Source organism: Microtus pennsylvanicus, chromosome 5 (genome assembly GCF_037038515.1).
Source record: "Microtus pennsylvanicus isolate mMicPen1 chromosome 5, mMicPen1.hap1, whole genome shotgun sequence".
Classification (NCBI taxonomy): Eukaryota; Metazoa; Chordata; class Mammalia; order Rodentia; family Cricetidae; genus Microtus; species Microtus pennsylvanicus.
In genome coordinates this window covers 35,628,247-35,641,236 of record NC_134583.1, presented here as the reverse complement: position 1 = coordinate 35,641,236, position 12,990 = coordinate 35,628,247, and the positions used below count along the sequence as shown (strand labels likewise).

Sequence of the window (12,990 nt, the reverse complement as noted above, 5' to 3'; positions counted from 1 at the left end):
CATCGTTGCTAAAACAACTGCTTAGAAACTGTCACGTGATTGGGATAAGTGATAGCTCACTGCTTATAGCCTCTGTGGGTTACTGCATGCAGCATGGGCCCTTACTCGCTGTCCCCTGTGCTCACAGAGGGCCTCAGCGGGTCCTGGAAAGAGGGCGCACCCTCCAGCAGCAGCAGCAGCGGCTATTGGAGCTGGAGTGCTCCCAGCGACCAGTCCAACCCGTCCACGCCCTCGCCTCCATTGTCCGCTGACAGCTTCAAGCCCTTCCGTAGCCCCGCACCACCTGACGATGGCATCGATGAGGCCGAGGCCAGCAACCTGCTCTTCGACGAGCCCATTCCCAGGAAGAGAAAGGTGGGTTACGCGCCATGTTCTGTGCCCAGGGGACTGGTGCTTAGTCACTCAGCACCCAAGGTACTGGTGCTTAGTCACTCCTGAGACTGAGCACACACGCCATGTTCTGCTCTAGTTGTCTTTGACATAGCCATTTTCCCTGTCTCGAGACAAAAATGACTAGAATATCCATGGCCGTGCCCTGTCGGTGTGCATGTTCCATCCTCTGTGTGCATTGCTGTGTTTGAAGCTGAAATATTGGACTAAGACCTCCTGTCCCTAAATGCACTTAAAAGATAATCAGTATTTTTTTCTCTTCTGCTTCAGTCAGTCCAAAAGGGTTTGTTCATTTTTACACAACTAGATACGTAAAAGTTAACATATGAATGTGTATGCTTCCATCTCAAAAAATTATGTTTACTAAACAAATATGTAAAGAAGTGCTAAGTATTGGGCTCAGTAGTTAACTGACTATAATCCATTTGTTCCTCCCGGCAGTACTTTATAGACTATATAGATGTCCTGGGATGTATTTAATAATTTAATAATTGCCTGCAGAGTTCACCAGAGCCGCCATCCAAACCCATAGTCTCTAAATTCTCTTTAGTAACCTTGGATTAGCACCAATTTCAGGGTTTGGATTTTTTAACACGTATTTGTTCATGTTGTGTGTGTTTGAGTGTGCGTGTAGAGGTTAGACACAGCTGGAGGGAGTTGGTTCTTCCCATCTGCCATGTAGGTTCTGAGCCTTCTCCATGACCCTTCACCCTCTGTGTATAGAAGCATTTTTAGTTCATAGGCTGCAGCAACACTGCTACTAAACCTAGAGAACATTACAGCATTGTTTGAAAATTATGTGACTCTGTATGCTGGTTTTAAAATTTTACACGGGTGTTATCATTCTTAATGATGATTCATAAACAAAACAAAGCGAGGCCTTGAGGACCATTGCAACTCTGCTCTTCCCTTAACGCATTCAGAGAGGAAAACAAAGAGGAGGCCTTGGTCCAGCACCCTTGCTGCCTCCCTCAGCATCACTCGGAACGTGTAGGGGTGGAAGTACAATAGTTCTCTTTGGGTGTGCCCCAAGGAATAGGGCCACCGTGACTCAGAGAAGAGAGTCCTTCCTGGAGAAAGTGTCCTGAAAAGCCAGGTCTATGTAAGGGCTCCTCGAGACCCTGGGACTCACTTGATGACTCAAGGAGAGCTAGAGCTTGGAGCCATGGACAGCAGCCAACATGATTGACAGCTGTCTGGAGCTGAACTCTTGTTTAGCCTGCCATTCCCAGGGTTTCTGGGCGAGCAGTCCTGACATCGGTGTGGACAGTGTGTGACAGAAGCTCATAGAACAGGGGCTCCGGTGCTTTCGTAGTGCATTAATGACCGTCTTTTACAGATACGTTTATAATGTGGTGTGGAACCAAAAGTTTTGTTCTCGCCTTCTGGTGAGACTGCATTGGTCTGACTCAGGTCTACACACTTCAGAAAATTAACAAACAGCTGAGTCACCGAAGGAAAAAGAGGAGGAAGCCTCATCACAGAGTGGGCAAAGTGCTGTTGTGCAAACGTGTGGACCGGAGTTCAGATCTGCAGAACTAATTCATAATCCCCGTGGTCGACAGCAAGTGGGGAGATTCGCCAGACTCTCACAGGCCAGCTGCTCTGCTGTAGACAGAGTCTCTGCGGTAAACAAGAGACCCTGGTGTCTAAACATGATGGGAGGCAGGGACTGACACCAGCTTGTCCACTGACCTCCACCGTGGCATGCACACACCCATACACATTCATTTGAAGGGCACAGGCTTCCTTCACAGAATGCTAGGTGGTAGACTAACCGGTCCTTAGAACTGTTTATTCTCTTGGTGTTTTCTTCCTCCAGGCTCAGCCTTCCTAGAGATGAGGGAACTGATAGTCACTAATGTTTTACTGCTTTGGCCTCAAAATTATTTCGAGTAGTAAAAAATAGCAAGAAAACAGGACACCTGCTATCCATCTTTTTGTTTACTGGGTGAACTGGTATTCATTGAGCACCACCAGGCAAAATGCTAAACACCCTGGAGGCAGGGAACAGCTGCTTCATTCAGAGGCTGAGAGCTGGGTAGGCAGAGGTTTATGCACAAAAAGGCTAGACTAGTTTGAGAGACGGAAGCAGTTCAGATGTTGTTGCAGGATGCAAGCGCTGTCATTCGGGTCTTTTACATTTCGAACCGTGTCTCAAAAGGTCTCTACAGAATTAATTTAACTTCATGCAATGCCACTTTTTCTGTCACAGTCATACCCTTTCTTTCTGGACCAAATGGCTAGGCAGAATGGTTTCTGCAAAAAAGGACTATTCTGTCATCAACCAAGTGGTGACCTTAAAATATAGATCAGCATTTGCACATGCATCCAGGGAGTGGGCTCCCTCAAGGTGCACCTTGGCCCTGTTCCATGGAAACCTGGCAGAGTGCCTCAGTTTTGTGCATGTGGCAGACAGTACCCTGTCCCAGTTAAAAGACGAAACTGCCGCCTCCTCCTTCTCCTCTTCCTCCTCATCCTCCTTCTCCTCCTCCTCTCCCTTTCTCCCGCCCCTGCTTCTCCTTTCCCTTCAGTCCCTTTATCTCATTAAACTGACTGACTTAAGCTCTGTCTGCATGGGTTCTCCCCTGCTGTGGTTTGGACCCACCTGCTGCCAAGATCCCTCTCACGCAGAATCATTACAAGAACTCCAGATGTGTGCATTGATAGCCAAGCTCAGCAATACTTCTAGGACAGTGGGAAAAGGAACGTTCCATAGCATACCTGTGCACAGCCAGAAAGTGCGGTGAGGATGAAGAGTCGGCTCTGTGCTTCAGTCGCCTGTCTGCCTGAGGGTCCAGACATCTGTAGTCCTTGGTGCTGACTACCAAGTGCCAGAGTTACCGAACTGAAGAGTAATTCATTTGCCTGAGCACATTGTTCTTATTGGTGGAGTTCATCTTATTTTTCTGTCTATTCTTTTAGATTCTTAGTATGCATTTGAACTCTTGGTCTTTGCAGTGGTCACATATCTAGTGAGGTTGTTTGAGAAATTTCTAGACAAGATCCTTCCAGCATGGGAGTTTTGACTCACGAGTAGGCTGTGAGTCGATCTAATGAGAGATGAACAACACTCTTTACCCAACAGGACGGGAGAGAATGTGCTGGATGTAAGGTCAACATTGTCTTCTCCGGTTTTCATTTCCGCTGTGTACTTACTTACGTGTGAGCGGATGCTGTGGGGGGCATTTCATACTATAGCTTATCATTACAAAAGTTTGGAAGCACCTGCTCCCTGTGGTGCATGGTAAATCTAGGTGCTGTGATCCAAAGTCAAACTAGCCGCATTCCAGCCTTAGACAATGCTCTGAGAACCTAAGAAAGCCATTTTTGTCTCCCTTCACCTGCTGAGTCGTAAAGTTGGTCGTGTGCCTGTCTTGCCTGGAAGAACAGTTGTGAAGTTGCTAAATATGGCCCCATGTGATGGAACATGGAACTGTTTTAGTAGACCTTGTCTGAGCTACAAACCCAGCAGGGAAAGCCTTCCCTGCACTTGTGATCTTTCTGACCTCCTGCAGGTGCTCACTGATAACTATTGTGGATCCATTTATGTAAAGAAGTTCAAAGTGTGAGTTGCATTGCATAGGCAAGAAAAGTGTTGTCTCTTACTGAGAAGTATTTTCTGATAACCCCTGTGTTTACATGTTTAGTCAGAGTTAAATGCAGCATTTCATTTAATCATCTTCCAAATCTCTGATACAACCTTATTCCCAGTTTGCGGGAGCAGCTCATTTTGAGTTGTGTGTATTGCCCAGTGTTGTGTTGCTTGTATCCTGGCATAAGGACAGTGAGCTTGGCAGAAATAATAAAGACGATGCTCTTGAGGCAGAATGAGCTGGAGGATCTACTGATCCTCGCTGCCCACAGAGGAGAGTGGCATGTGGGCAGCATAGTCAGCCGTCCCTGGACCAACACTCTGTGCTAGGTGGGAGGGAAACACTGAGAGTGCAGAGGAGACTGCGAGCAGAGAGGAGCACAGGCCCTAGAGGCCAGCTTCCTGAGGGTGCCTTCTAGCAGACTTCCCTCTGGTTTCAGGTAGAGTGGGGCTCTGAGAAGGCTGCACTTCCTGTCATGACCACAAGGTGATGCAATGACCTAAGGTATGGGCACTCTGGTAGTCTCAGGAGAAAACCATTTCTACAGAAGGCTAAGAATTGACTCCTGGAAAGCCTGAAGTGCCAACAAGTAAGGAAAATGTCAGATTCCTGGTTCCTTCAGATCTAGAGCCTGAACATCCTCTGAAGTTGGGGTGTCGCCTCTGGAGGTGCCATGTTGATGAGACTGTTGTGCGCATTATGTGAAAAGATGGAAGAACAATAAATGCAGCCACTAGTACCGTGCTGTGGGGGGTGTGGGGGAGCAGCGCCAAGCGGCTCAGGGTTACTGAGGCCCTCAGTCGCCCAGTGAACTCGGGTTGACGTGAGAACACTTTAGCAGCACAGTGAGGGTAGCTCTGGCCGGAACTGGAAGTGCACCAGGAAACCTGACGCAGGACCCTCAGCAGCACCTCAGCGACACTTGGGGGCTCTGGCTTCTGTCCCCTTTCACTTACTTCGTGGGTGTGGTGACTCCGGACATTTTACCGGGTGCAGGGAGAAGCTCTGTGCCAACACCGCGCTCAGGCAGCCGTGTGCTCTTTTCCCACAAGTTAAGCACTTGTTGCACAGATCACCAAGATTAGCCCCGCTGATTAGCCCAGGAGAGGACCCGGTGCAGATGAGAGATCTGGGCTAACAGGATGCTGGACTGGCCAGCCTTGTGGCCTAGAGAGAGACCTCAGATGTCATCCACTGTCGTCCTGACCTTTCCACATGCAACCATTCGACCTCACCTACGAGGGAACAGGTGACCACAAGGATGAAATTTACGTCTAGAACCCATGGATAACGAAAATACACGACGAGGAATCTCTGTTAGCTCAGGAACCTGCTTGTTAGGGGAAATATCTTAAATTCATCTTTATTATATTGAGTATAGATTTCACAAAATAACATGAGCTCACCTTTAATATATAATTCTGTGACTTCTACCGATGTCTTTCCCCAAGTTACCACCACTCCTATTGACCACGCCAACACTCCCGTGCCCCTTGGTGCATTCCCGCTGCTGCGGTGTGGCCGTGAGCACTGGGGGAGCGTGGAGACATGCTGTGTGCAGACAGAGTTCCGAGTTCTGGCAACAGGAACGCACACTCATTGCCAGTGGAAATGCAAAATGGCGTAACTACTTTGAAAACCAGTTTGGCAGTTTCTTACAAAGTTAAATATATGCTAACCATATGACCCAGCAACTCTACTGTTACATATGTATTTACCTAAGAGATTAGAAAACACATATCCACAAAAAAACTTACAGACAAGTGTTCATTGCAGCTTTCTTCATTAGCACCCCAAAGCGGAAACAACGCAAAGTCCGCCAGCAGGCACATGGAAAAGGAAATGACGGCGTATTCGTATAGCAGAACGCTACACTACCAAGAAAGAGGAAACACTGCCAATACCCAGGACAGTGGGCTGATGTCAGTCTTCACGCCATGCGGACGCCAGGGACGAATACATTCCATGCACACTTAGACAGTCTCACTTCAAGACCAAGCTAGTCTCGACCTCATTATGTAGCTAGGGATGACTGACTGACTGAAGTAGTAGATTACATGTGTGTACCATGTGCCCATTATACGTGCTTCACACATGCTAGGCAGACACTACCAACAAACCGTGCATGTGGGTGGGGCTTACCTAATGTTTGAATTCATTCAGTACTTTGAGTTCGCTTCATACACCTACTAATTTCATTTAATCTGCTCACTTTACAAATAAAGGAGGGGACCCATAAGGCTACTTCCTCAGTTAATATTATAGCTGGGATCCTTTAAGGGCTTATTTCTTTAGCATTGGCCCTTGGTAAGGATCTCAGTGGCTCTTCTGACCCTGAAGAAGCCCTGGAGACAAGTTGAGAAGGTTGTGTGGTATGACAGAGCCCTGATCCACAGGTCTGAAATTTAGACACACACATACCCACATACTTGCATATACCCCACAATCCCCATTTGAATAATAACACGTTCCTGGGAGTCTCCAGTGCTCAGAAGAGCCAGTGTGATAGTGCCTAGGCTATGGTGCTACGGTGGTGGTGGTGGTCATGAAGCTTCCAGACTGTTGCTTTAATCCAGTGTATTCCTAGGCATGTTGTATCATACTTCAAATCTCAGCCATGTTCCCAGCCCTGGGACTGAAAGCTACCTCAGGCAACTATCCTGTCAGTCCAGGTTTATCAGGAAAATAGAAGGGGACTCCATATAGCCCAGGTATGAAACCATTTTAAAATAAGGTTGTGACCAGGTGTAATGGCACATGCCTTTAATCCCAGCATGGAGGCAGGGGTGGGGGGGGGATGCTGCAGAGGCAGATAGATGTCTGTGAGTTTGAGGGTACGGGGACAGGGGCTACAGGGCAAATGGATCTCTGAGTTTGAGGGTGCTGGGGGGAGGGCTTGCAGAGGCAGATGGATCTCTGTGAGTTTGAGGCTGTTTGGTCTAGACATAGTGAGTTCCAGGACAGTCAGAGCTACATAGTAAAAACCCTGTCTTGGGGACAAAAATTGGATTGTGGGTCAGGAGTGGTGACACAGACCTCTATAGTCCCAGTATTCAGGAGCCTAAGGCAGGAAGGTCGCAAGTTCAAGGCCATCCTGGGCTACACAGCAAAAATACAAAAGATAGATGATAGATAGATAGATAGATAGATAGATAGATAGATAGATAGATAGATAGATAGATAGATAGATAGGTAGGTAGGTAGTAGATAGATAACTGGCTGAGAGCTGAGGTCAAAGGTTGCCAGTTGCCTAGGCCCTTAGTCTCAAGCTAGCTGCATAGGTAAAGAATCTAGAATTTCTCTACAACCAACAGCACCAACTGAGTAATCTGAAGAGCTTGCCAGAAGTGTCCACACATCTTACTTAGAACATTTTTAAAATTATGAGTTTGCAGTGGTCTGGAGTGCCTGGCCTCAGGGGTCTTTGTAATATTAGATCAGGCAAGGAGGTGGCAGCTCCCGCTCCCGGGCCTCCTCCTGCCCTTCCTGCCCGTCAGCTGCTCTTTGTGAAGAGGGCCTTTTGTGAAGAGTTCAGCTCAGCTGACAGGGACTTTGATGCTCAGCGAAAGTGCTTTCCACTGGGGGTGAATTTTCAGCTGTTGCCCTGTGCTTTTGCGGGCAGCACATCTGTTGGAGCCTGGAGGAGAGGCCAAGGTTGAGCACAGACGGGCCGTTCACACTTGGCCGCCGTGGCTTGGCCAGCAGCTTTGCTTGGTTTGGCTTCCTCCAGACAGCTTGGACCGTGTGGCAATTTAGGCGTTGTTTATTTAGCTATTTTTTTTTTTCGGCTCTCCTCCTCCTGTGGCTTGCTTTTGCTCCAGCAAAACAGCAAGTAGTCTGTTTCTGGACAGAGGGTTGGTTTCAGCTGGATATAGCAAGGGGACCCTGAGAAGAATTAAACTACCATAAGTGTCTTTGACCTTGGGAGCACACCCTCTCCTGTGTAGAACAAAGCTAGCTGCTCGGGTCAGTTGAGGCTGAGATAATCCCTCCATCCTGTTTGTTTTTCTCCTCATTTGGGTAAGCAGCATTAGTCAAGTCAGGTTTTTGTTTGGTTGGTTTTGTTTTGTCCTGACTGGTCTGGAGCTCTCTGTATAGCCCATCCTGGCCTCAAACTCAGAGATCCCCGGAGCTCTCTCTGCCTTCTGAGAGCTGAGATTAAAGGGGTGTGACAGGACAGCAGACAGGGAATAAGTAAAAGTTAAAATTTAGGAAATAATTCATATAAATAATTTAAAGTTAAAAATAGGTAGCTACGGATCTCACTGTAGTCTGCCTACCTGGTACACTCAGGGGCCTGGGACTCAGCAGTAGGGAAAGCAAACAACATAACTAACACTAAAAATAGAATAAATGTTTTAAATTTAAAAATTAACATAAAAATTATCTTTCCCGGTTTTTTGTTTGTATGTGTGGTTGGTTGGTTTTCAAAGACAGGGTCTCTGCATAGCCCCGGCAGTTCTGGAACTCCCTATGTGGACTAAGCTAGCCTCCAGTATACTGGGCTTAAAGGCCCAGTGTTTGTTTTTAATTTGCAAACTTTTGTTATTTTTAAAAAACCTACAGATAACTAAAAACATCACACTATTACTCCCTCCCTCCCTGAAACCATTATTCATGTTCTTTGCTAGCCTGTGTTTGCTGTTAATAGTTCAAGTTCTGGCAGGGCGTCCGTGGTACACTCGTGTCCTTAGAGCTGGGGCTGGGGACTTGAACAGGGATGGTGGGACAACCCAGGATCTAATCAGGCAAGCCCACCCCCACTACCACGGCAGCGTGAAGAACCAAACAACCAGGGCGATTACCAGAACCTAGGAATAACCAGAACTCTAGAATTCCAGCTGGAGGAGTGATCCCCTGGCAGAAATGGCAACTTCAGAAGAGAAATGTAACCACTCACAGCTGTGCCTGCTAAAATGGTAGCCAGGAAAATCAGGATTTTCTGCTGCCCCCTGCACCCTTCCATTGACCACCTCCAACCAGAAACCCACGGGCAGGAGCCACCTCTGGAGTTGCTGAGCAGGGTGAGAGACAAACAGACTGACCTGTGGGATCAAACCGGGCAGCGTGGGAATTCCCTGAGGAGCTGCTGAGCCACTGGCTGCCCACCCTGCTTGGTCCCACAAGTAAATAAGATGTAATCTGAAAAGCAGAAAGTGCAGGGCTGGAGAGTGACTGCAGTTAGAGCTCACTCTGCTCTTGGGGAGGAGCCTGGGTTCTGTTCCAAGCCCCTGCATCAGGAAGCTCACACCCGCTGTGACTGCAGCTGCAGAAGATGCAGTGTGTGCTTCTGGCCTCACCGGGCACCTGCACAGCCATCGAGCACACACAAGCAAGCAAGCCCACAGGCATGAATAAAAACAAATTCTTTTCAAAAGGAACTTAAAGAATGAAAAGTACACTATAGCTTCATTTTTAGTATACTCTGTATATATGGATGGGGTCAGCCACCTGCTGCTGTGTATACTCGGTATACACGGATGGTGTCTGCTGCTGTGTATACTCGGTGTACACGGATGGTGTCTGCTGCTGTGTATACTCAGTGTACGTGGATGTTGTCAGCCGCCTGCTAGCTGCTGTGTATACTCGCTGTACATGGATGGTGTCTGCTGCTTTGTATGCTCGGTGTACATGGATGGTGACAGCTTCCTGTCTGCTGCTGTGTATACTCGCTGTACGTGGATGGTGACAGCCGCCTGTCTGCTGCTGTGTATACTCGCTGTACGTGGATGGTATCAGCCGCCTGTCTGCTGCTGTGATAAAACAGCATGGCTAAGGCAGTTTATAGAAGAAAGAGTTTATTTGGGCTTCTGGCTCCAGAGAGTCGTGATACTGAAGCAAAGGCAGGAGCAAGAAGCTGGGAGTTTACTGAGCTGCAGAGCAGCAGGCTGCTCTGGATGTTGGCTCCACCTCTCTCCAATTTCAAAATGAAGGACGTACCATTTCTGTTAGCTCTGGGGCCACCAGGTAGCAGTTTAACTCTGAGACTTAGCGTGCAGCACAGAAACTCTTTTCATCCAAGTTACAGCCAAATCTGCCATGCAGAGCACTGTGCAGCCTGGAAACATCTCTCTGTATGGCGGCAGAAATCCTCCATGCTCTCCTGCTTGTCTAAGGCTTATCTAAGCCTGATCCTGCCCAGGTGCAGGCGGGAAGCGCTGAGCCATTGGCATGGTCTCGGAGTACTTTCTTCCCAATCCCAAGCAGGAACACAAACATCCAGTCTCATAAAAGCCATTGAAATGTTTAAAGCTGGAGTTCGCACTGGCGGCACAGCCCAGAAGATGCATTTTAAAACTGCGCAGCCTTTTTCCTGCTAAGGCTGCTGAGTCAGGGAAATTTCTCTGCAGCACGCCACCAACAAACAGCAAAAAACTGTGTTAATATCTCTCTCTCTCTCTCTCTCTCTCTCTCTCTCTCTCTCTCTCTCTCTCTCTCTCTCTCTCTCCTTTTTAAGCCCTCTCACGTTTTTAAGTGGATGGGCGCCAAACTGTAATAAAAGGAGCAGCAGGCTGCTTCCTGCCACCCGACTCCTGGCCACTTATACCCTGAAATAATCACAGAAACTGTATTCATTTAAACACTGCTTGGCCCATTATTTCTAGCCTCTTCTTGGCTAACTCTCACATCTTGATTAACCCATTTCCATTAAATCTGTGTAGCACCACAAGGCTCTGGCTTACCAGGAAAGATCCTAACCTATGTCCGTCTCGAGCCGGAGATTCATGGTGTCTGCCTGACTCTGCTTCTTTCTCCCAGCATTCTGTTCAGTGTACTCCGCCTTTCTAAGCTGCTGTCCTATCAAAAGGCCAAGGCAGTTTCTTTATTTGACCAATGAAAGTGACATCTAGACAGAAGACCCTCCTACGTCACCTCCATATGTACAGCGTGGCTTATATCCTCTGTCTTAGTCACTGTTCTACTGCTGGGAAGAGATACTGTGGCCATGCAACTCTTAGAAGAGAAAGCATTTGATTGGGGTGGCTTACAGTTTCAGAGGTTATTCCATAATCATCATGGCAGGAGCATGGCAGCATGCAGGCAGACCTGGTGATGAAGAGGTGGCTGAGAATCCTATATCTTGACCATAGGCAGAGAGAGGCAGAGAAGACAGATTCCACTCTCAGCAACACACTTCCTCTAACAGGCCCACACCTCCCGAGTCTTCCCTGGTGACTAAGCATTCAAATAGATGATGATATGGGAACCATTATCATCCAAACCATCATACCTTCATAAACATGCATGCGTACATACACGTATATAAACTAAATAAGACTTCATTCCAGGGGAACTGGGGAATGTAGTCGTCTTAGGGTTTCTGTTGCTGTGAAGAGACACTGTGACCATGACAACTCTTATAAAGGACAACGTTTCATTGGAGCTGGCTTGCAGTCGAGAGGTTTAGTCCATTATCATCACGGTGGGAGCATGGCAGCATGCAGGAAGATGCAGCGCTGGAGAAGGGGCTGAGAGTTCTGCATCCAGATCAGCAGGCAGCAGGAAGAGTGACTGAGATGCTGTCCTGGCTTGAACCTCTGCAACATCAAAGCCCACCCACAGTGACACCTCTCCTCCCACAAGGCCACACCTCCCATAGTGCCGGCCCCTGTGTCTGCGGGACTATTTCCATTCAAGCTACCACAGTGAGGCAATGGCAGGGCACTTACCTAGCGTGTGCAAGCACCTGAGTCCCGCCCCAAGCATTGCAAAAATTTAAAAATGCAGTTCAAGGCACACAGCGACAATAATCCCATGGCACCTGCTGTAGTGAGTGGTTGCCTCTACGTGGGTCGGCTGGTTCCGGCCCATGATGTCAGTAAGGCACCGTGGTCATCTGTAAGGGGCTCCATTACTATTCCTATTTTGTAGTCAAGAGCACTGTGGTTGACAGGACAAGTCCGCGTGGTGGCTCAGTCACTGCTGGGAGTTCTTGAAAATGCTAAGCCCTCATTGATGGGTGCTGTGTGATTGTGTGCTGGCATGAAGGCTGGCTTCTGGAGCAGATTCCAGCCCCGCTCCTTGGTTCACTGCAACTCTCTGTAACATGGAGACCCCTGTGACATCCATCTTGGGGGATTAAATACATGCTCAGGACAGCACCTTACCCTACTAAGCACCTGGTTAAAATTAGCCACTGCTAATGGGGGCCTCTGGGAATGTGGTTAAAATCAGCAGCAAAGTTCGGTTCTCAGAAAGAAATGGAAGGAGTCTGAGCTTCTGAAGCTCGTCACCAGCCGGGAAAATCCCAGAGCGGAGAATTCAGTCATCAAGAACATGGCGCACCGTTAAGTTTCTAATGAAGGGGAAATGGTCAGGGGGACAAGAAGGTGACTCTGGGCGGGTTTGCATGCATTGTGACGTTGTTTCCTCCCCTTTCTATAGAACTCCATGAAGGTGATGTTCAAATGCCTTTGGAAAAACTGTGGCAAGGTGCTGAACACGGCAGCAGGCATCCAGAAGCACATCCGGGCCATCCACCTCGGGTAAGATAGCCCGCTCCTACCCTTGGAGCTGGGGCAGCCTCACAGCACAGCCCAGCAGCTCCGCTCTCAGACAGTGTGCACTGCACTGTGCCTCACGCTCCTCCTCATCCCTGCAGTGGAGGGGATGCTGCTGATAGGCAGCCACAGAGTCTCCAGCTGCCCAGCCCCCCTCCCTAAACTCTTTCCTGGGTCATTGACTCAGGTCCTCACTTAAAATGACTGAGGTCAAAGACAGGCTGTGCAAAGACACAAAGTATAGAGCACAGCACCAGGGCTCCTCCCCTGGGGGCGGTGAGCACACTTCCAAGAGTCCTTGAGCCCCTGGTGTCTGTAAAATGAAACATCCAAGCGTTCATTGTTTTTGCAGGTCATGACTTAGACCCTCAAAAGCTACTGTCACTTTACGAGAGTCTCCGAATGAACCATTCCCCACCCCCAAAGGCAAAAGGAAAAAAGTCATCACACCTTCAACGATAAAGCCAGATGTGGTGGTCAGACTCAGTCTGTTGCCCAGATGA

At 48.3% G+C, this 12,990-nt stretch overlaps 1 protein-coding gene across 1 annotated transcript in view; it reads left to right on the top strand.

Moving 5' to 3' along the window:
- Znf704 (zinc finger protein 704) overlaps positions 1–12,990 on the top strand; it is a 192,161-nt gene that overhangs the window by 151,181 nt on the left and 27,990 nt on the right. Inside the window, exons 4-5 of the mRNA XM_075971487.1 lie at positions 128–354; positions 12,372–12,472. Coding sequence (XP_075827602.1) covers positions 128–354; positions 12,372–12,472 — 328 coding nt within the window. The remainder of the gene's footprint in view (positions 1–127; positions 355–12,371; positions 12,473–12,990) is intronic.